The sequence below is a fragment of the Trematomus bernacchii genome, unplaced genomic scaffold (assembly GCF_902827165.1).
Source record: "Trematomus bernacchii unplaced genomic scaffold, fTreBer1.1, whole genome shotgun sequence".
Classification (NCBI taxonomy): Eukaryota; Metazoa; Chordata; class Actinopteri; order Perciformes; family Nototheniidae; genus Trematomus; species Trematomus bernacchii.
The window spans coordinates 519,797-544,796 of record NW_022987560.1 but is presented as its reverse complement, the minus strand read 5'-3'; the positions used below and the strand labels follow the sequence as shown (position 1 = coordinate 544,796).

The 25,000-nt window shown below is 39.6% G+C and overlaps 1 protein-coding gene across 1 annotated transcript in view; it reads left to right on the top strand.

Moving 5' to 3' along the window:
* Positions 1-5,454: 5,454 nt before the first annotated feature.
* The window catches only part of large2 (LARGE xylosyl- and glucuronyltransferase 2), a 42,320-nt gene continuing 22,774 nt past the window's right edge, over positions 5,455-25,000 (top strand). Inside the window, exons 1-2 of the mRNA XM_034124050.1 lie at positions 5,455-5,807; positions 19,013-19,218. Of these exons, the coding sequence (XP_033979941.1) occupies positions 19,119-19,218 (100 nt within the window). The 5' untranslated portion in view covers positions 5,455-5,807; positions 19,013-19,118. The remainder of the gene's footprint in view (positions 5,808-19,012; positions 19,219-25,000) is intronic.

Below are 25,000 nucleotides of genomic sequence, written 5' to 3'. Positions count from 1 at the left end.
CTTAAGAAGAAAGCCAACATGAATGAAATAAATTCGAAGAAGTACTAGTGAAAATATAAGAAAGTAGGTGAATACATAAAGTAGTAATCTGTAACACCTCTCAGCAGCTAAGAGCAGATTTACTCCTCATGGAGAAAATGATTTCCACGCCGCTAAGAACACGTGTATTACACACCGTAAACCTGTACGCAATATCAATACCCGTGCACATAATAACTAAGTGTGCATTTTACACGTGTTTTTGGAGCAGCCCTGTAAAGATTACCAAATGTCCCGATCCGAGGTCAATAAAGTAGATCCATCTCAATGAGGCATAAGTCTCCCGTTAGCTTAGCGGTGGTTACGCTAAAGTCATGTTTACCTATATGTCTTTAAAAGCCTACCACTATTTATTTTAACTTCTGGAGATTGCATCCCCTGGATTCTCTAGCTTTAACCTGTGTTTTTTTTTCACGAAGCTGTGTCTCAGGGCTTCTTAACATTTAAAAACCTATTAATGTGTCACACCCACTTAACGGGAAGAAACTCAGCTAACTGACGATACGAACCATTTTTACCGAAACAAAAACACAAGTCTCACTTATGGCGCATTTCCACTACAGCGCGGTTTAAGCGTGCCGTGCCGTGCCCGGCCCGTTTTTGGTTGCGTTTCCACTTGGCGTAGTACCGGCTAGCGGGTACTATTTCACAGTTTTTCTGGCCCCATAAAATCGAGGTTCTTTCCGGGCTAACAACCTGAGTCGGGCTGAGTATGCTAAACTAGAGAGAGAGAATCGCTGGCAAGGGGGCTACAACTACAACAAGATGAACATATTTGACCGTGATTTAATTGTAATACACGTTTCAAAATGATGCCGAAGTAACAACATACGGATACCGGTTAGTAAAAACCATGAGTTAATGCTTTGACAAGTCTGCAGACAGACGGCAGGCGAAAAACCTTTTAAAATGCGTGTTTTCTAAATGGAGATTGGCTAAGCTAACGCAGTATATGCTCCGACCGTCCACACTCACAACAACGGCCTATACAGACATAAATAAAGCAGCGACTGTATTCACCATGACACAGACAGTCTGTGGTTTGTACTTGTTTAACTTTTGTCTAGTTTCTGAACATATATGAGGAGCTGTGAGCTCTGAGTGCTAACAGCTAACGGCTGTGTTGTTTTTCTGGGGTTCTCATTGAAGATGACGTCACGGCTCCGCCTACACTGCGTTACTATAGTCACTGCCCCAGCTACTAAACTGTAATGGAAACGCAGCATAAAGTGAGCCAGGCCTAACTATACCGTACTAAGCCGAGCGAGGCCCTGCAATGGAAATGCGCTATTAATGAGCCCTGAGCGAAATAATGCTAACACACTTAGCACTGAACTCTAGGTATAAATACCCTTATTGCATATCGGATCTGCACAAACAAGATATTAGCTAGCAAGCTGAGATTCCTCATATTCTAGGCGTATACGTATCATCACTGAGCGAGCCGAACTCGCGACACGGGAAGCAAACACAGACATCACAACACGGAGTGTTACGGAGCAAAAACGGGAAAACAGGCTCAGGGCTTAACAGGTTAAAACTGGACTTCCCCTTGTTGCAGGTTTAAAATGCACAAATTACCATTCATTGAATCACTCAAAATGATATGTATAGGGATAAAAGTACGCCGATCTTGAAGAGGAGATTTTTTTTAAATATGTTGTTATTTGACTTTTCTAAATTCTTAACGTCAGGGAAGTGTTTCTGAGCTGAAGTTCAGATTCAGCCGGAGGAAGCAGACTTTCCTGGAAGTCATGAGGGGGGGGGGGGAAGCAGCAGGTGCATTGTGGGGGAAACCCAACACCTCACTCTCTCTCAGTCTGTAGTTACACTGTTAATGTGCTGTAACACCCCCCCCCCCCTGTAGGGGGTAAGGTACGTTTATTTATAGAGCACATTTTCAGATATAGACGCAATTCAAAGTGCTTTACATCAACATTAACACTTAATAAGAAGACAACAGAAAGGAACACAATAAATAAACAGATTCATAAAAAACAGACATAAAAGAGACGTATAATCAGTGTTCGAAATGGGGGGGAGCCAGGGGGAGCTTGGCTCCCCCGAAGAGGGAGGGAGCTCCCCTGAAGGCCGACTTTGAGATAAATAGGGGGAGCCCAAAACAATCGTGCATATTTGTGTCACACAGATTAGAAATGTTGAGTTTCTGTAGATAACAGTTCTTGAAATAAATAATAGTCATTGTTCATTACAGTTTCTGAATATTTGTTTTATATTTGTGAATATTTCTGGGTGTTGCCATCTGTACGTGGCGGCGCTGCATTCTTTACGCTACTTACGTTGCTATGGTTACGGTGGCGATGCCGGCGCGGTATTTGAAATGTTCATATTGATATATTTTTTTAACTCTGGCTTTGTAATAAAAAATATGGCAAAACGAAAACAGCCAAGCCTCGCAGCTTTTGGATTCACAAGCAAAGAAGCGAAGGAGTCTAAAAATGACAACGTGAACGGAACAACTTTTAGTTGGCCGGCTGTTAGCGGCGTTAGGGTCGAGTTTGACAGCTCCACACCGAGGGAGAGGCCTGCCGATGCGGAGCCTGAAGAGGCTTCAACAACGGCCACAGCCGCCGACGTAGTGACACCGTCTGTAGTGACACCGTCTGTAGTAGTAGCAGAGTGTTTTTATAGCAATTGATCGAATCCGCACTGCTGCGCCAGTTAACAGAGCGTGCGTGTGACATATTTAGTAGCAGGATGTGCACTGAAAAATAGGGCTCCCCCGAAAGCAAATGGGTAATTCGAACACTGCGTATAATAGTTTAAAAACAACATTGTAAATACAGTAGGTGTACAGTAGACAGACAATATATAGTGTAAAAGTTATAAAAACTACAAAAGACCACCCGGGCACGTTTTCTTTTATCAGCAAATTGAAGAATAATACAGGAAAATCCTAAAAAAAAAATTTGATCAAACAAACGGGAATAGTTCATTTGTTGAGGACTGTTTTTTGAATCCACAATTAGTGCTCTTTGTAATATTATTGGCAGCAACACAGTGTGTGTCACCCAGTGTTCATTATTGCTGCGTTGCCCATTGGACGGGGAGATGCTGCCTTCAGGGTCCAACACAAATACAAATACATCATCTTTTCCAGCTTGTTCAGCCGTAGTGCTAATAAGGACCTGGATAACCTCCAGGTAGATCCTGCACAGTTTAAAGTAATGACAGTTGTTGCTTTGTGCAGCGTTTCCCCCCCGAGGCTTCTCATTCAGAGCGAGAGGTTTCCGGAGATAAGATCTGAGGAGCTGCGCTGCTCTCTAATGAAACATCTGTCAGCAGCTGGTTAGCTCAGGCATGTTTTACTGTTTTATATGAAAGTCAATATCCATTTAAACACATCATCGTAGACTCTGAGGAACTGGGATGCGCGTTTTTGCAGCCCTATTTCTAATACCTATGCATACACACGCAGTTATATGGTGTACGGCTGGATAATAATCACTATAATTTACTTTAAAACACATTGTATTTAAAAGGGTCAAAACTCACGATGCTAACACTTACTCTAAACCAGGGCGGGAACTAACCTTCATTTTTGTTATTAATTCATAGCTGAATAAAATGAGGTTAGCTCAGGCAGCGCCGCCACACACACTGAGCGTCTCTGTTGATATAATTATATATATATATAGGAGTCTTTGGCAGTGGTGTCGGAGAGGAGAATGATGACTATAACTCTTCACCCTTCAGTAAAGAGAACTATGTGCAATATAAATACCATCATTACAAAACACTCTCTGCTACATGTGCAATATTAATAATAATGTTGTATAATAACGTGCATTATGTGTCCGTCTATGTTTCCTGTAGTTATTTAATTCCTCTTTTCACACTGTTAGTGTACAGTTTTACTATTGTGCTGCTGTGTTTAAAGTATTTTTGTAACTCTTATCTTATCTTCTCTGATGATACGATGTGATATGAATCTGAGCTTAGCTTCATGCCTCAGGAAACTATGTTAGCGGTGGCGGTTCTAGACCCGTTTGACTCGGGGGGCCAGGCGGGGGCCAGTTATTTTCTGAGAGGGGCACAATGCAGGACCAAAAAGACAAAGACAGTATGAAGTAATTGCATAAGAAAACAATGCAATATTGGTACACGTATTTATTTCAGATACTTATAGTTACAGTTGTTACGCTCTAATGGGTCCGACTAGAATGCTAAATAACGTTAGTTCCGCCTATTCCGTCAGCCAATAAATCGTTTAATCATAAACTTGTCATTTTCAGGGGGGCCACAGGGGGGTCCAAAGTCAGTGTTACTCACACCCCCCCCCCCCTGCATGTCAGGTAAACACAGAGTAGGAGTGAAGGTGTTCTCCAGGTGTTTGTTTAACGGCGTCGGGAAGGTAAAGAGAGGAAATACTGTGTGAATGTTTAACCTTCACTTTAATATGATATACAACAGAGACAAGTGTGAATGTTTAACCAACGAGGAACAGAAAATGTTTTGGGGTCAACAAAGCAGATCTGAGCTCCAGCATGAGGGTTACCCCTAACACCCTAACATAATGAAACATGCTCAGACACTGATTTGATGAGAAATATCTTCTTTTGTAAGTGCAGTATCCAAAGATATTCATTTGTATATGATATACAACAGAGAAAAGTACAAATATATGCAAATCTGAGATAAAAAAAACTGCCAGATTTGCATAAAAAGTACAACATTTCCCAATCTGAGACGTATGCATCCACCTAAATGAGCGTTAAATCTGCCATTAGCTTAGCGTTGGTTGCGCTAAAGTCATGTTTACCGTGTACTGTTTAACAAAAGGGTTTTCAGGTAAAGAGAGGAAATACTGTGTGAATGTTTAACCTTCACTTTAATATGATATACAACAGAGAAAAGTAAAAATATGCAAATCTGAGATAAAAAATTGCCAGTTTTGTGTAATAAAAAAAAAAAATGTCCATCAATAAAATCCATTCATCCATTTATTTAAGCATCCATTCCTTCTATGTACCCATCCATATGTTCCATACTTCAATGAGGCATAAGTCTGCCGTTTACTGTGCTATATTTCTTTATCAATATATCCTTTTTTTGATGGTCTTCATTGTTGTTCCAAAGGAAATGGAGGGTATCATTAACATTTGGTGTCACAGAGTTTTCTTCTTGAACAATCTGAAATCACACAGATGTTTTTTTGTGGAGGAAACCAGACTAACTTGTAAGTTGCCTTTCCAAATGTCAAAAAACGAAGTCCCTGCAGCTCTGTTTTGGTTCCTACATGTTGGTTGAGATGCTCTTTAAAACTGGACGTTCCTCTTGTTGTTAAACAGTCGCAGGTTTTATTGGTTTAAAGTGCACAAAGCTCTGCTGCTTCACACCGGATCCAAACACGTCCCAAAGCCTTTTTACATTCCTCAGTTTCACGGAGACAAAGCTCCTGTCTTTACTCCTTTCCAGGCTGTAAGGTGACACTGCTGCTTTCCTCCTGCTTCTACTCCGCTCTCCACCTTTTCTCCTCCCATCGGTCTGACGGAGAGGAAGGAGAAGGGGCTGAAATCAGAGCTGGGAGGTGGAGGAGTTTCTGTTTGTGGGCGAGGAAGAGGAGGAAGAAGGAAAGGAGGGCAGCGACAGAGGGTGAAGAACTGGGACTAAAGTCTTTGAGAAAAGAGAAAAGAGCCGTGGAGGTTATTGTCTGAGAAAGAGGAGGATTAGCTGAACCTGGACGTATGAGCACATGTTGAGATCGACCTGGAAAGGAAATGTGAACTCAGGACGTCAGAGAAAAGGTCGGTTTGAGTTCCCTGAAGCTCTTAGTGTTTCTGCTTTAGAGTACGTTTGATTTTCTATTCAGACTTTTAAAGTAAGAAGGAGTCAGACGGCTGTGAGGAGCTGCACTTGGACTTGTGAGCACACGTTTAGATCCAAGCAGGAGAGAAAACAGGGCAAAGGTCTCTGAGCTGTGTGTGTGTGAGTTTCCTGAAGCTTTCAGTGTTTCTGCTGTCGTGTACGTTTCACTTCCTGCACTTAAAGACTGTGAGGACGAGGAGGAGTGGATGAAATGTGTGTTTGTAGAACAGTTATGGGGTCAAATAGCTCAAGCTAAATGCACGTAAAGTATCAGAAGTGCAGGTACTTGCAGGATGCAGAATATCTCTTCTCTCAGGAGTATATCGCAGGATATTATTGTAGAATAAAGTAAAGTATTAGTATCTGTATTACACATGTTTAGATCGAAGCAGGAGAGAAAACAGGGCAAAGGTCTCTGAGCTTTATGTGTGTGTGCTTACCGAAGCTTTAAGTGTTTCTGCTGTCGTGTACGTTTCAGTTCCTGCAGACTTAAGGACTGTGAGGAAGAGGCGTGGATGAAATGTGTGTTTGTAGAACAGCTATGGGGTCAAATAACTCAAGCAAAATGCACGTAAAGTATCAGAAGTGCAGGTACTTGCAGGATGCAGAATATCTCTTTTCACAGGAGTATATTGTAGGTTATTATTGTAGAATAAGGTCATATATTAGTGTCTATATTACACAAGTGTTTTAATCTTGTAGGATGTCATGTGGATCCAATTGAAATCCTTTTCCTAAAATGCTGTGTGGATACGTTAAAGGTGTCGCAAAAAGAGGTAACATTGTTATATTTAAAAACATCATAACCAAATATTCCTACACTTCTCTTTTGACCAGAGAACTTAATATTATAGTACTTGAGAAAATACTTCCCACCATGGTTTGAAACAACCGTACCTTGGTTGCTGATTGGCTAATGGTTACACAAGACAAGACATCGTTATGACATCACAAAGTGGCCGAAATCTGATCAGCTCATTTTCAGACAGGTTTTTATAAAAATGGATCAGGACAAAAAGAGAGAGAATCTTTGTTCCTGAAACTTTCAGAGTCTCTTTACACAGAGGGGACACATGTTGATGTAGAAGAGACATGAAGAAGAGGGGACACATGTTGATGTAGAAGAGACATGAAGAAGAGGGGACACATGTTGATGTAGAAGAGACATGAAGAAGAGGGGACACATGTTGATGTAGAAGAGACATGAAGAAGAGGGGACACATGTTGATGTAGAAGAGACATGAAGAAGAGGGGACACATGTTGATGTAGAAGAGACATGAAGAAGAGGGGACACATGTTGATGTAGAAGAGACATGAAGAAGAGGGGACACATGTTGATGTAGAAGAGACATGGAGAAGAGGGGACACATGTTGATGTAGAAGAGACATGAAGAAGAGGGGACACATGTTGATGTAGAAGAGACATGGAGAAGAGGGGACACATGTTGATGTAGAAGAGACATGAAGAAGAGGGGACACATGTTGATGTAGAGAGACATGGAGAAGAGGGGACACATGTTGATGTAGAAGGGGGGACACATGTTGATGTAGAAGAGACATGAAGAAGAGGGGACACATGTTGATGTAGAAGAGACATGAAGAAGAGGGGACACATGTTGATGTAGAAGAGACATGAAGAAGAGGGGACACGTGTTGATGTAGAAGAGACATGAAGAAGAGGGGACACGTGTTGATGTAGAAGAGACATGAAGAAGTGGATTTTGCATGATAGGTGACCTTTAAAATGTTCAGGTTTTCAGATATTTGTCTCCACTTCATCAGAGAGTCAGCGTATTTACTTTGAAACAGTGAGTGTTGTGGAGTTTTTAAAATGCTCTGAGCCGCACAAATGCTACCGCGTTGACCTTTATTAGATCGGGGGGTTTCTAAGGTCGTTATTTCCAAACCTCGGTGCAACATCAGCTTCACCTGCAACCAAACTGTGCAGAGATCAGCCGAGTGAAACAACACATACAATAATAACAATAATGTCTCATGCACCAATGTCTCTGAATGCTGTTTCCAGACTCTCTTATCTGCAGATTTGATGTTTTACTGTTTTATATTAAAGTGAATATCCATTTAATCACATGATCGTAGACTCTGAGAAACTGGGACGCACATATTTTATAGTCTTTTTGACATTTATTATATTTTTGCAGCCCTATTTCTAATATCTATGCATATACTTTGCAAATACGTATTATTTCCCCAAAATAAATATGGCTAAACACGCAGTTATATTCTGTAAGGCTGCATAATAACCCTTATCATTTACTTTAAAACATACACACAGTTGTATTTAAAGGGTCGAAACTCACAATGCTAACACTAACTCTTAACCAGGATGGAAACTGACCATTATTTTTGTTATTGATTCATATTTTTCTGTATCAAAATGTGAATAAATAGTAAAAAATCCACTGAAAAGTCCCAAGTGATGTCTTTAAATGTCTGCTTTTGTCACTCCAAATCCAAAATATATGCAGTTTTGTATTTTAAAGAGAGCTCATGCACAATACTGTGAACCCTGCACGTGTTCTGTTTAATGCGACACATATTTGATTATTTTAAAAGTATTTGTCTCATACTTCTATTAACTTTCTTTGTATATCATATTGTACTAATTTATTGTAAATATTATTTTTATTTTTCACATTTTATTGAAAATTTCTTATAATATTTCTATATTTTTTTTACAACTTAATTATGCAGGTGTGTGTGTGTGTGTGTGTGTGTGTGTGTGTGTGTGTGTGTGTGTGTGTGTGTGTGTGTGTGTGTGTGTGTGTGTTAGCTTCCCTAGAGCAAGTGGTGAATAACTCGTAGTATGTAAAGAGCTTTGAGGGGTCGAGAAGACCTGATTAAGACATTTATAGGTACAGAACATTTAATAACATTTGTGACATATAACGAGGATCAAAGCTGACTAACTCCATTGTTACACATATCTTCATCTAATTGACTTTAATAAATCCAGATACATATATGTATTTGAGCAGCAGTGGATATGTGGTTTGTGCAGAGAGTGAAACAGGTCCTGGTTCCTCAGACAGAGAGTATCATTGTGATTCCTGTGAGAGTGAAGGCTGCTGGGAAATGAAATGAAAAGGTCGTCCGGTCACTAATCCCACCTCAGCTTACTCTGATAAAACACAAAGAAACACACACACACACACACACACACACACACACACACACACACACACACACACACACACACACACACACACACACACACACACATACACACACACACACACACACACACACACACACACACACACACACATACACACACACACACACACACACACACACACACACACACACACACGTGACCTCAGTGGATTAAGTCGAGCTCGCCTCTTTGACCTGAAGGCATCAAACATCACAAGAGCATAAACTCACAATAAAACGCCGGAAGAGATTATGTTTTCCTGTTCTCATTTACTCGTTTTCAGTATTTTTATTTTAAAATATCTATCTATTCATCTATCTATCTATCTATCTATCTATCTATCTATCTATCTATCTATCTATCTATCTATCTATCTATCTATCTATCTATCTATCTATCTATCTATCTATCTATCTATCTATCTATCTATCTATCTATCCATCCATCTATCTATCTATCTATCTATCTATCTATCTATCTATCTATCTATCTATCTATCTATCTATCTATCTATGTATATCTTGTTTAAAAAGTGTCTTTATTTGTATTTGTTACAAGAGTCTTGAAATAGCTTTTAAAATATATTTTATAACAATACTATTTTTTGCGAGAAAAACATTTTTTTTATTTACTCCAAACAACCAACTACTTGTATACACTGGAAACAAAATACTGCTCCAAAAACAAGTGAAATAATGACAAAAACAAGGTGTTTACGCTCGTAATAAGTAAACAAATCTGCCAATAGAACAAGTGAACATTTTAAGATTTATTGTAATAAGATGGGATATTTAGATAAATCAGATCTTGTTATTAGCTGGGAAATCTTATTTTGATCAGGAAATGTTGTGATACAAAATAAGCAAGAAATGCTCAAAGGTTTCAGTTTTCTGTGGGTAGTTGGTGATTTTCCAATAAAAAATTGTATTTATAAAATCTAATTTAATGTTTTTCTTGAGACAAGATGATCCCAAATACCACAGCAGCTTAAAAACCTTAAAAACAAAGATATATTGTCTTAAAACCAGACCCTATATCTCACTGCATTGATACCTCTTAAGTTATTATGTTTAATATCAAATGTAAAGACATAATCGGTCTAGAAATTACACAAATATAACTGGCAAGATTTCAAGTTTTTGCAGTGTGTGTTTCATATTTTGTCATTAATATTTCTTGAACTTACAATACGAGAAATCCCATCGAGATGCTGCCTTAGGGGTCGGCCTCAATTTAGTTGACACTGCATACAGTAAAACTGAGTGTGAAAGGGACAGAGTGTAATATAGGGTGAAGTCAACACCCAATTGTAAACAGTGATTATTTTCTTTTTACACGCACACACACGTGCGTCAGTTTCCCAGAAGCCTTCATGTTTCCTCTGGAGGAATGTGAGCGGTGTGCACACACACTCATAGAAAAACATGAAAACACTAATGTGACGCTCGCCTGCCGGGCATGAAGGAGCTTACATTAACAGATGAGAAGACGCTAATTAGATTACAGAGTGTGAACACGGTGTGTGTGTGTGTGTGTGTGTGTGTGTGTGTGTGTGTGTGTGTGTGTGTGTGTGTGTGTGTGTGTGTGTGTGTGTGTGTGTGTGTGTGTGTGTGAAGACAGTTTGTTTACAGCGGATTGTCTTTATGACGCTTCCATAGAAAACAGAATTATCTTCAATGTCATAGAGATGCACAGCTGTGTGTTTGCTGACAAACACTTATAAACAGACATCATATATTTATTAAATGATGTTTTAATATAGACACAGAGGCTCTTCTTCTTCTATAGTTTTGGTTTAAAATCCACACAACATACACAAAAATTGATTAACGGAGAGCGAGGTGTGAGTGTGTGTATGCATGTGTGTGTCATTGTTTTGCTACACTTGTGAGGACCAAGTATAAAAAACCAAGTTTGTGTTTCTTAGTTTGGGTGTGAGTGAGTGTGTGTTTGTTTGTGTGCATGTATCTATGTCTTATTGTGAGAGTGTGTGTGTCCTTGTCTGTGTGTGTGGGTTTTTGTATGTGTGTGTGTGGGTTTTAGCATGTTTGTTTTGCTAACTTGTGAGGACCATTCATTGAAAAACAACCTGTTATGTGAGGACATTTTTGATTGTGTGTGTTTTTGTGTCTTAGTGTGTGTTTGTTTTGTTCATGTAGCGCTGTCTTACTGTGAGAGTGTGTGTGTCCTTGTCTGTGTGTGAATGTCTTAAAATGTTGGTGAGAGTGTGTATCTGTTTGTGTGAGTGTCTAAGTGTATGTGTTATTGCGTGCATGTAAAAGTGTGTGTCTATGCATGTATGTTTGTTTTGCTAACTTGTGAGGACCAAACATTTAGAAACAACCCGTTCTTTGAGGACATTTTTGAGTGTGTGTCTTAGTTTGTGTGTGTGTGAGTATGTGCTGGTTTTTGTGCATGTATCTGTCTTAATGTGACAGTGTGTGTCCTTGTGTGTGTGTGTGTGGGTTTTAGGGTGTGTGTGAGTGTGTTTGCATGTTATTCAGAGTGTGTATTTGTGTGTGATTGTGTTTTGCTTGCATTTAAAAGTTTCTGTTTGTGTGTATGTTTGTTTCGCTAAAGGACCGAGCATTGAGAAACAACCCGTTCTGTGAGGACATTTTTTATTGTGTGTGTTTTTGTGTCTTAGTGTGAGTTTGTGTGAGTGTGTGTGAGTGTGTGTGTGGGTCAGCTAGGTCAGCAGAGAGTGAGTGGAGTTGATTACTCGTCTCTTATCTCCGTCCTGCTCTAATGCAGGAAGCGTCCTCTGATTATTCCCATCATCAGGACTATCTCCGGTGTGATTAGCTCGGCGCTAAAAAGCCCTTCAGTTTAAATGGGGGCTGCGGCCGCTAGTCCAAAGCTCTGCTCTCAGCTCTTAATTGCATTATCATATGTTCGTCCTGTGGAGGAAACACTCCCCGCAGGGATCACCCCGGGAACCAGGGAAGTGATCTCTTTGTCACAAGCTTTCTTTAGACTTTCCTCTTCAGCGTCTAACTTTAAAAGCTTATTCTGCACGATGTTTACCAGCCAAACAGAGTGCAAACTGTTCAATAGCAATGTCAGCAAATCAATCAATAGAAAATATGTGTTTCAATCCGTTAGAGTTTGGTTAACAGTCTGAGGTTTCAAGAAATACTCTTGGTTGCTGTCCAACCCACATTTTGGCTCAAATCTCCTGTTTTTCACCAACGAACCACATTTCACATTTAAGAACTGTTCAAATGTTTAAGAAGGTGAACTTGGACGGAAATGTTGAAACTGAAGAGACTCAGATTCTCCAAGTGTCGTACAACTCAGGCCAGTAGTTTATCTGTAATTATGCTAAAGCATCAACAAACTCAGCCGTAAAAAAACACTTTTCTTTGGCAATATCCAAATTTACGGAGGACACAACTGTTGAAAAAAACAACATTAGCCGCCTTTAGCTTAGCGGTGGTGATGTGAAGTCATGTGACCGTGCTGTAGTTCCTTTATAGCCCAACATTAGCCTTCTTTAGCTTAGCGGTGGTGACGTGAAGTCATGTGACCGTGCTGTAGTTCCTTTATAGCCCAACATTAGCCTTCTTTAGCTTAGCGGTGGTGACGTGAAGTCATGTGACCGTGCTGTAGTTGCTTTAGCCTGCACCACTCTTGGCTTTGTCACCTTAAATTATGTTGCTGCTTGGTATTGTGGGACAGCATTATCTCCTTTCCTCTCCTAAAGAATGGTCCAGTGTTTCCTCAAGGAGATAACAAAGGAGGCATTGAAGCTCCTTTCCTAAAGTGTTAAACAGCTCTTATAATGGCGCACACTTTCAGGTCTGTTCACTCCGTTATGCACCTTCCTGAGAGAAAGACAGTTGGACACTAACCCTGGTCTTTATGCAGTAAACACTCTCTCACAGCTCCACATGTTTCAGAGCCACCTTCCCTTTCAGCAGTCTCTGTTATTTTCTCATTTACCGCCATCAGTGGGAGTTATTTGCTGCCCCCCCTGCTGCTCTGCATCCCCCCTTATCTCAGCCTGGGTTATATGAAGCAGGAACTCTGCCTTCCTCCCCCTCACATCGGAGGGTTTTTGTTTTTACGGCTACAATTAGAGCCCACAAGTGTAAGCATTTCGTGCAGCTCCTGCAGAATTAAAGCGTCCTTAGTGTCGCTCTCTTTATATCCTCGCTGGCTTTATGAGAGGCCAAAACACCTCCACATCACTGAACGCCTGCACCATGTTTACTCCCTGCACTCTCTTCTTTTCTGCACTTATATCTGCCCTTTATGCCCACATGTTATTCCCTTAATGTCACATCTTTGCTCGCCTCATCTCCTCTTTTTCAGTTTTATTTGCTTCACCTTCTTTGCTTTTCTGTCTTATTCCTCCAGTGCTTTCCAATCTTCTTTCCCTACTTACGGTCATTTCCAAGCCAGTGTTTCTCATAGCTTTTGGATAATACAAACCATTTGAATATCTTCAGTTCCCCCTGAACAGCGGCTTACCATTTTGGTTGGAAAACTAAAACCAAAAGGCTGACATGCACAGAATAATCATAGTCATCAGTGTCTGATTTACTTAACAACGAGTTTGGAACTAGAAAATATCGAATGCTTTATTTCAAATGTTAAGAATCCATCACTAAATTCATGGCAAACCCATTTCTTGACATCATGCTACGCAGAAACATGCATCTAGCTTCAATAGATGCAGTTTGTTGCAGTCTTCTGGGTTTTGGGATGTATTTAATAGAAATATTTTTTTTACTTCTTCATGTTTTCAGCAGTGAGAAAAACAAGCTTGTTTCTCTGTGTTTGTAGCTGTATTTAGTTTTAGAGACAGGAGCTTTCTTTCTATGTTTTTAATCTGTAGTGAGAAACATTGGCTTCCCACTCCTTCTTTAATCGTGTTGTCAGCAGTGAGACACAGTTTCTATTTCACTTCTTCTCCATTTTTCAGCTGAATATATTTAGGAACATGAGCTTTTTTATTAAGCGTATTCCTCGATGTTTTCTGTTGTGTTTGCTGAGAAACTTTAGATTATTTTCATTCTGCTATCCGGGCTTTCAGCTGAACATGACCTTCATTTTCACTCTTACTCTCTTACTCTCTGTAATATATATCATTCCAATAACTTGTATATAGACTCGTACTGCACTATTCCACATGCTCACTTTATTTTATAACTATTTTTCTTTTTGTATTGCTCTTGCTATCTGTATTGTTATTATGTTGCATTGTTGGAGAAGCCTGTGACATAAGATTTTCAACAACATAATTACTCTGTAGCTATGTTAGTTTGACAATAAAGAACCTTGAACCTTGAACCTTGAACCTTGTGCTGTCAGCAGGGAGAAACATGACTTTTCACTTATTTTCTGGGTCTGCTGTATTTCGTTTTTAAAAAACCTGGGTTTCCTTCTCGTGCAGTTCTCCGTGTTTCCGTATTTAGTGAGAAACACAAGCTTTTGCAATATTCCAGCTGTGCTTGTTGAGAACGACTGCATTTGAACTATGAGATTTAAATTTAAAATATTGCCTTTTCAAACGTATTTTTGCACGCAGTTCGCAGTATCCCTAAAGTGGTACCTCAGTTTGAGAAACAGTGCTCTAAGCATTTCCTCCTCCTCCTCTTCCTCACATATCTTCATCCCTCCTCTCTTTTCCTCCTCTCAGCACCTCTCCGCGCTCTTAACGACGTACGGCGAATCAGCCGCACTAATTAACTCCTAAATCATCTCAGAGCTCTCACAAAGTTTAGGAGTGGATTTCAGCTCTCAGGTGAATCCACATCTAAATGATCAATAACGAGACACTTTTATACCTTGCTGTGAACAAGAAGCTGCATTCAGTCATAAAATGATTTTTAGCTATTACGTAAAGCAACACAGAATAAACTAAATGAGTCTGAAAAGGCAGTTTGAGACACTACATACTGATATACACCTGAACATCAGCAGGAGAGGACTCTTTAAAGTAGAGACACTACATACTGATATACACCTGAACATCAGCAGGAGAGGACTCTTTAAAGTAGAGACACTACATACTGATATACACCTGAACATCAGCAGGAGAGGACTCTTTAAAGTAGAGACTCTAAATACTGATATACACCTGAACATCAGCAGGAGAGGACTCTTTAAAGTAGAGACTCTAAATACTGATATACACCTGAACATCAGCAGGAGAGGACTCTTTAAAGTAGAGACACTACATACTGATATACACCTGAACATCAGCAGGAGAGGACTCTTTAAAGTAGAGACTCTAAATACTGATATACACCTGAACATCAGCAGGAGAGGACTCTTTAAAGTAGAGACTCTAAATACTGATATACACCTGAACATCAGCAGGAGAGGACTCTTTAAAGTAGAGACTCTAAATACTGATATACACCTGAACATCAGCAGGAGAGGACTCTTTAAAGTAGAGACTCTAAATACTGATATACACCTGAACATCAGCAGGAGAGGACTCTTTAAAGTAGAGACACTACATACTGATATACACCTGAACATCAGCAGGAGAGGACTCTTTAAAGTAGAGACACTACATACTGATATACACCTGAACATCAGCAGGAGAGGACTCTTTAAAGTAGAGACTCTAAATACTGATATACACCTGAACATCAGCAGGAGAGGACTCTTTAAAGTAGAGACTCTAAATACTGATATACACCTGAACATCAGCAGGAGAGGACTCTTTAAAGTAGAGACACTACATACTGATATACACCTGAACATCAGCAGGAGAGGACTCTTTAAAGTAGAGACACTACATACTGATATACACCTGAACATCAGCAGGAGAGGACTCTTTAAAGTAGAGACACTACATACTGATATACACCTGAACATCAGCATGGAGAGGACTCTTTAAAGTAGAGACACTACATACTGATATACACCTGAACATCAGCAGGAGAGGACTCTTTAAAGTAGAGACACTACATACTGATATACACCTGAACATCAGCAGGAGAGGACTCTTTAAAGCAGAGACACTACATACTGATATACACCTGAACATCAGCAGGAGAGGACTCTTTAAAGTAGAGACACTACATACTGATATACACCTGAACATCAGCAGGAGAGGACTCTTTAAAGTAGAGACACTACATACTGATATACACCTGAACATCAGCAGGAGAGGACTCTTTAAAGTAGAGACACTACATACTGATATACACCTGAACATCAGCAGGAGAGGACTCTTTAAAGTAGAGACACTACATACTGATATACACCTGAACATCAGCAGGAGAGGACTCTTTAAAGTAGAGACTCTACATACTGATATACACCTGAACATCAGCAGGAGAGGACTCTTTAAATGGTTCTTCCACATAATGCTCACAGGACCCTGAAGGATTATCTATTCTTGGATCTGCACCACGAGTTGATAAATTAAAGTTTGTCCTGAGGGTGGCATTAAGATCTAGGATCATTAAATTACGAATGGATCTTCGTATATTCAGCAGCAGTGATCTTGGTATATTTTGCAAAGTCTTCTCATTGCATTTTGGTATGTATTTCGTCTTTATGCATATAACTGTCTTTCTACTAATGGAAGAGTTTGGACGGTAGTCGCCTGTAAAATGTACAAAGTACAGACTTGAAGTCACAACAAAAAGGTTTCGTCTTTTGAGGATTATGAATATTTTTATTAACATTAAAGTGTTTCATGAAATGTCAGAAAGTTGCTTCGGGGTTTCTTCAAACAGAACGTAGGAGATCTGAGGTTTGTTTGTGTTCCTGCTGTTTGTTTGCAGTTAAAGGTGACTTTGAGGAAGCTTTGTTTGAGTAAAAACAGAGCATTTACTAGAAAGATCTTCACCAACATCCTACGGCCGATGACTGACATGTTGGGAAGTTATTTATTTCTGGAGTATTTGTTCTTCGTTGTGTTTGAACTGTTCCTCAGTTTGAAGCCGCAGACAGGAAGTGAAGGTTATTCCTCTTCCGCCTTTATCTCGACTTTAGACTGTTTTCGTTTCACCTCTGAAGGTCGGCTGTGTTTAGTCTTCTTGTTTTCCTCGCTGTGTGCTTTTTAAATGATACACACTTTATCCAAACACACGGCCGGTAAACAGGGTTTGTTTTGTCCATCGAGGTTGTTCTTTATCAGTTTATTGAAGCAGATACAACAATAATCGAGACAGGATGTTTGTATTACTTTTTCACAGCCTCGAACCATTTCCAGTTAAGTTGTTCCTTTAGAATAATGGGTAGCGCTTTTATAAAATTGAACGGTGCAAAGCAAGTCAGCTGAACATACAAACATTTGAAATATGCAATAATGTGCCTCCTTTTCACAAAATGCTGTTTTCAAATAAATAGACTAGTTGCTTTTCTCTGATTTAAGATTATTTAAACACATCAGCTTGGACTCTGAGAAACTGGGATGGACATATCTCACCATTTTCTATCCATAAATAGAGGTAATAACCTTCAGATGAATCCATAACATAAGTAAAAGTAGTGTAAATATCTAAAACGTTGTTGCCAGTTACTGTTACACAACTGTATTTGAATGAAGAAGAAAATCTGTCTGAAAGCATGTTGTAGTAAAACTGCAGCTAATGTTAGCTTCCTTGCTAATGTCTTTTTTTGTTTATTTATTTATTATTTAATGTTTTGTTCAATGCCACCTTGCTGTTTATCCTTGGCTTATAAACATCATACTTGGGGCATGGATAATATTCATTACAACAACAAATATCTCAAATTATTCACGTTGTTATTCTAGAGGCTAAATAAGCATCTTTGTAAATGTAAAAAAATGGAAATTTCATTATATCTGACATTTTAAACCAGACACCAGTTTATATTATTCCACATACACCATTATAGTTGCAGCACATATTCTCAGGCTGAAGTGTGCCATTATTTATCCGAAAAAGCCGACATAAAAGTGATATGTTTTCGTTGTTTCTGCTCCTCAGTGCTGTACACTCTTTGTTGTGGGTGTTTCCTTCAGGCTCGTGTCTCATTAAAGAAGGATTAATGAATCACTTTGGAAAACAAAAGCTCTAATCAGGCTCAACACAGGAGGGGGTTGTGTGGGGGGGTTTTACAAAGCAGCTTGTTCGGGCGTTCCACAGTTTCCGTGTCTGAATGTTACAAATGTGACGCTTATTGACTCCCTCTTTAAGCTCAGTTCTGCCTCATTAGACTCCAACAATTCAGGAGCATTTGAAGTCCTTTTGAACAGTGACATCCACTACAGCCTGCAGCCTAACTGAGATGTAAACAGTGTACAAACGGCAGCTTTGCAAATAGCATTCATTTAGTAGAATTGGACATTTTACACCACCAGTGATTCGGTGGCATCTCTATCAGGTGGACAGTCAACTAACATGTGTTGCAGAGACGGAATAAAGTGTTCAAAAGCGTTACATAGGAACTGATATTAAACTAAAAACAGAAGTCCAAAAAACAATATGTCAAGTTACAGAAGTCAGATTGTATAGAAGTCTATAAGAAAATTACAATTGCTCAGTCTTGGTTAAATCAAAACTAGCTCAAAGGTGTTGAGTTTGAATTAAATACACCTTTCTAATATGTGTAGAGTGCATTGAATTCCTCTGGTTGCAAGAAGAAGTCAGATTGAATAGAAGTCTATGAACAAATGACCCTACTTCTCTCTTGATTGATTACCTCAGTGAACATTTTCGTAATGAGTTCATAGTGTTCCGTGCATCTTACGTTATCTTACACTTTTTCCAGAGAACATGTAGTAACTTTCTATTCCCTGAAAACAACCTGAAACCCAGGGATACTCCACTGTAGTAGAAATATGAACTAACTCTACTTCTTGCCAAAGGAAGTCAGATTGTATAGAAGTCTACGAGGAAATGAAGCTACCTTTCATTTACAAAAGAGACAAGTGTTAATAAAATCCAGACATTTTAAATCAAATGTCGGGTTGCAAGTGATTTCAATCTGACAGTTTTCTGACTCCATCGTTCTCTCTCTTCCAGATAAAAGGATGCTGCCGGGCCCTGACGACGGACTGAGTCCCACCTGAACCCTCCCTCTCCTCTCCCCCCACCTTCCCTCAGACCCCCCCCGCCCTCCCCTCCCATCATGCACCTGCTGTGCCGTGGCCGGCTGAAGCTGCTCGTGGCCTCGCTCACGGCCGGCGTGCTGCTCACCTGGCTCTACCTGCTGGCTGGGAACCTGGAGAGTGAGTACCTCCAGATTATAAATAATACCTCCATCTTGTTCTTTAAGATATTTATGATGTGATAGTTGAATGGTTTCTGTTGCTGGAAGTGTGCTGAAGCATGCATCTAACAAAAGGTACAGAAGAAGTGAAAACTGGCTGTATTGTTGCTTTCTGGAGCTTTTACTTTGAAAAAACAATCCTAAACCTGAGCCTGTAACGAAGCAGTGACTTTTTGGTGGCTTTTATTTAAAAAAATGTTCTCTTTCGTAGATTCCTGAGAGGATACAGTACCTCTATGGGGCTTTTATTTTGAAAACTGTTCTCGTTCGTAGATTCGTGAGAGGATACAGTACCTCTATGGGGCTTTTATTTTGAAAAACAGGCCTGATACTGAGTTCCCTGAAAGGATATGATAACTCTGTGACTTTTAATTTTATTAAATGATCAATGATGACACAGTTTCCCTCTGGGGCTTTTCATTTTGAAATATAAGCCTAAACCTGAGATTCATGTAATGATACAGTCACTTTTTGGGGCTTTCATTTTGAAATAAGCATCGTCCTGAACTTCCTGTAAGGATATAGTTACTCTTTAAAGCTTTTATTTTGAAATAAATACTTGATATTGAGCTTCCTGTAAGGATACAGTAACTCTATGGGGCTTTTATTCTGAAAAACATGTCGCTCTCTAAGCAATCTGTAACTATCAATTTACTTTCTGGAGCTTTTATTTTGAAAAACATGCTTTCCAGTAAAGATACAGTTGGCCCATGGGGGTTTTATTTTGAAAAACAAATAAGGGCTGTTCCCGAGCTTCTTTTATTGCTACATAAACTCCATGGGGGTATTATTTTGAAAAACCAAGTCTCGTTCTTAGCTTCCTGTCAGGATACATTTTCTCTTTAGGGCTTTTTGATTATGAATATAAATGTATTCTTCCAGGTATTTCTTCAGTACATTATGAGAGGCTTTGCTTTTTCATGGAGATTAAAAACACATTCAGGTTTACGATGGAGTCAAAGAAATCTAAGCAGCAGGAACAGAGAGCCTCAATTATGAGACATTTCCTGCAATTTAGCTTAAATTAAAGCTTCGGATCGGACCATTAAGTTCAATTTTGAAACACCAAGCTCATTTTCTGTTCAGTTTGATTTTGGTTACAGCAGCGGAATAAAAGCTATTTCCTGGAAGTGCTTTTATTTGCATGTAACACTAGTTTCTTATCTTGTGTCATATGAAACTAGAATCAAATATATTACAACGTACATTAAAGTCATATCTAAAAACAAGCTAGACTTCCAGGCAGCGTGAAATGATCCCTGATCTCTGTGAAGTTGAGAATCCTCTGAACAGATTTGTGATAATTCCTTCTCAGTTTTGCGGTGAATATATTCACAAACAGGAGGCTGGATTTGAAAAAAAAAACTCCTCTCTTTCTCTCTTAGTCTGATGAATGACAAAGGTTTCTGTCAGTACTGCTGGCATGTCATTTAACATTTAAGCATTTCTTTCTGCTTTCAAGGTTTCAAAATAATACAAAGTTGTTATGAGTGGGGCGCACAAGTAAATGGTAGGACCCAAAGGCACGACTCCAGACAAAAAGGACGGTTCAAAAAAGGAATTGACTTTAGGTGATTTGCAAGGCAATACAAACACTCATAGTAAACAAGGACTCCAAAAAATGACTTACTAAATACTAACTTAAACTCACTCTAGCACAGATATCAACTGGCTGACAAATCACAAAAAACGTAAAGCTCGGTTCGAAACGATCTGGCACTGGGCACAGAGAAAACACAGATGAAATACACACACAAGGGGCTCTACAGGTGCAAACAATAAGGGCGGTAATCAGGTCAGAGAAAACACACATGGGTAGGAGTCGAACCAAGCCCCCAGGAAGTGCGCCGGACTCTGAGGAAAATATTCGTTGTGTCCAAACGGCGGTACTGCAACTTCCGTATCAGTCCGTGGCGTCCCTGGGCCCGGAAAGACTTTTTCCCATTGACTAACATTGGGAAAGAGACGTCTGTAAATCAGCGGATACTTTTTTTTAAACTAAATAAACTACCCAGTATGAACATTTGTATAGCCCTTATTAAAAACATTCGGTCCTCAAGTTGTAAAATGTGCTAATAACGTTATTCTGAGAGTTATTTTCCTCGGCATTATGAACGTGCATCTGAGAGTGGGAGCTCGGGGGGCGGGGCTTAAGGGGCAAGTCAACTGGCCATGCTCTGTGAGCGCACATACGGGTTCTTCTGCTCTGACAGCCAGGCATGATGGGTAATCTGTGACGTTTCGCTCTCTCAAAAGTTGGGCCATTTTGTCTTCATGCGCCAATGAGCAGCTCTCATAGGAAAGAACGAGACCCCGCCTCCCACGCTGTATCCAGTTCTTATTATACATCCATGAGTCGAGCTACCTGAAATGAGAGAGGAGATTACCAAAGTAAAACAGGAAATGACAGACAACAAAAGGGTTAGCAGACGCAGACTTGACAATATCTAACTTAAAGGGGACCTATCATGCAAAATGCACTTGTGTACGTCTTTTATACATGAATATGTGTCCCCGGTGTTCCAGGGAACTCACCAAGTGTCAGGAAACACAACCCTCTCTATTTTCCTCCATACCCAAATCTCTAAAAAAGGGGCTGCAACGGATTTGATAAAAACTGATCCAGATTTGAACACTGTCCTGACGTCAGGACGGTGGCGCTACGGCTATTGGGCCAACTCCACCAATCAGGAGGAGACAGCCACGGCCATTGCCGTTCGAAAGCGCTGGAGACGCTGTAGTACATATGCCAGGCCTGTAGGTGGTGCTGTTCTCACTGAATCAGCCCTTGCACAAACAGAGCTAACATTTTTCAAATTGAGCGAAATGAGGCATGGCTAAAATGCATGATCTGTTTGGTATTTTGAAAAAAAAAAAGTATAAATATGCCTTATATAGGTATGGTCCTACACTATATTATTATAATATAGCATGATAGGTCCACTTTAACCGAGAAATAATACTAATACAAATAAACAAGGATACAAAAACTAACAAATCTGAAGAGACAAACCAAAGTTGACTTCAGAAACAGATGTTTTGCAGAACATTCTCAGTTCGAGCCACAATGTTTCTCAGCAGATAAAGTTGTAAATATTTAAAATGTCAATGTTTTCTGAGCACTAAAGATATTTTCGTACTTGTGTTTCAGTCCGTCTGCAGATCAGATTCTGGTCACTCGATCCTTCTTCTCACATTAGTTTTTGGCGTGACACTAGTAAAGTTTTATCCAAAGCCTTTTATGGGGTAATTCAAAATTGATTTCTACATTATGAAAACTGTACGCCATGCACAGCGTTGCTAAGTACGTGCATGTGCAATTCTGTCCTTGCATATTTATATGCGGCACCACTTTCTATATCTACTTCTCTATGATTATATGGCAGCTACTTTGCAGATTAAACATTTACAAACCTGGAATGAGAGGATGTAAAATGCATTACAGCAAATGAAACCACAGTATGGAGAATATCCAGAAATAGCTCCATCTCTGCCAGCTTTAACAATTAAGAACTATTGTTTGATCGTGCATTTGTTTTTACTTTGACTAGTTCATTTAGCAGATGATGCTGTCATTTATTCAGCTAACTGTCCCTGGAATGGCATTGTTACTTTTCCATCAGCCCACGATAGAAAGTATGTATAAATATGGAATCTGAAAGTGCAGTCAGCTTCTTTCCTCGCTGGTCGCTGGCGTTTCTTTCCGCCTTCAGATTGAATTGTGAACATTCCCAGCATGCCTCACTTCAGTTGTGGACCAGCTGCTGCTCCCATCATCTTAGAAAGAGAGGAGGAGGAAGAGAGGAGGAGGAAGAGAGGAGGAAGTGAAAAATGCTAAACAAGAGACAGAGAGAAAGGGAAGGGAGGAGAGGAGGGAAGAATTGAACATTTGTCGAGAGAGAAATTGTGGAAAGAGGAAAGAGAGCAGAAGAATAAGAAGTAATGAGAGCAGATGAAGAATGCTCACTGCAGTTTGGATCAGAAATCTGCAAGAAACAGGGTATTTGTTGGTTTATTAGTATGTGTTGCTCTGGTGCAGTCAGACGTTTTTCAATAGAGTAACATATTTGTCTTGTGCAAAACATATCAGCTTGTATAAAAAAAAAACTCAAATAAACACACACCTCTGCAGAAAACGTAAATAATGGATTTAAAATGGTATCAGTAAATTCATAGCAACCAGTTTGTGTAATCATGCATGAACTCTTAGACAGTGATGTAGTGTCAACTGTGAACCCCTCACACACCACTGCACGCTGTACTCTTGAGTCAACTGGACATCACTATCAATGTGCAGATCTCTGCACTGGTACAAACTCATCTATACCGCTATGCTTGGACTGCTGCCTCTCGACATATCCACTCACATCTCACACACACAGTACAGACTACGATCTCAACATGACTTCACTCTGTCCGTCCCCTCAGTACGCACGGTGCTTGGGAAAAAAGCCATATCATACTCTGCCCCCTCGACCTGGAACACACTTCAGCAGGAACTCAAGCTGACCACTTTGATACCCATCACGGATTTTAAACTCATTTAAAAAAAGCTGGAGAAATCGTCTGTGGGTGTTTGCACCTGTCTGATGTTTTTTATTACGGTGTTGTATTTGATTGTTGCCTCTGTGTTTAGTGTCCTGTCTGTCTGTAACTTTGTGTGGTGGTGTTACCACTGAACAGGTCTCTCTTGAGAATGAGACCTTGAGATTCACCTGTATAAATAAAGGCTAAATAATAAAAAGTATATATGTTTCACTTCAACAAATTACTGAGAAAATGCACATGTTTCACTTTTTCTTTGTGTTCCCAGCTGTATTGCTGTAAACTGTAAACTTCTTTGTCACAGTACGCTTTACTGCTTTTATTAAATACAGTTAATTATTGCACTGAAAAGAGGACGATTAAATAATAAATGTAGTTTATATAATTTGTATTTCATTTTTTTTTAATAAACCTTTAAAAATATATTCATTTGGCGAATTATGCATAACTGATATTTTTTTAATTAGCATTTAAATATATCTCCCGTACTGCATGTGTGTGTGTGTGTGTGTGTGCGTGTGTGTGTGTGTGTGTGTGTGTGTGTGTGTGTGTGTGTGTGTGTGTGTGTGTGTGTGTGTGCGTGTGTGTGTGTGTGTGTGTGTGTGTGTGTGTGTGTGTGTGTGTGTGTGTGTGTGTGAGCAGTTAAGCTGCTTGCAAATTGAAATATTCACAAGAAAACATGTTTGTTTTTCCGTCCTGATGTTCCTGCACAGAGAGTGTGTGGTTAAAATAAAAAGAAGAAGAACCAGCGTGTTTCACAGGAAGCTGAACACCGTGTTCTTTTGGGGCACTTGGGTTTTTTTGGGACACTTGGTTTTCTGTAGAAACTACATGTGGGCCAAACATTAGCAAATCACCTTTTCAGTTAAATATAAACTTGTTATCAAACGGCTGATTATTTGCACATCCAGCAGTTGCAGATCAACCTGATGACCATTAGGAGACTTCATGTTCTCATATGATGAGTTCAAGTCCAGTATTCTTTTGTTCTCGACCTCCAAAAAAAGTGTTGCTGCAGCCGCTAAATGCCACAAAATGACCGCATTAATTAAACTTGTGAGTAAACTGATGATTATTTCCAACTCTAGCAGTTAAAAAGCATCATGATGATTATTAGGAGACTTAATATTTTCATGTGATGAGTTCAAGTCCAGTATTCCCTCTCTTTTTGCTCTGTTCTGGTCTCTACCTCCAAA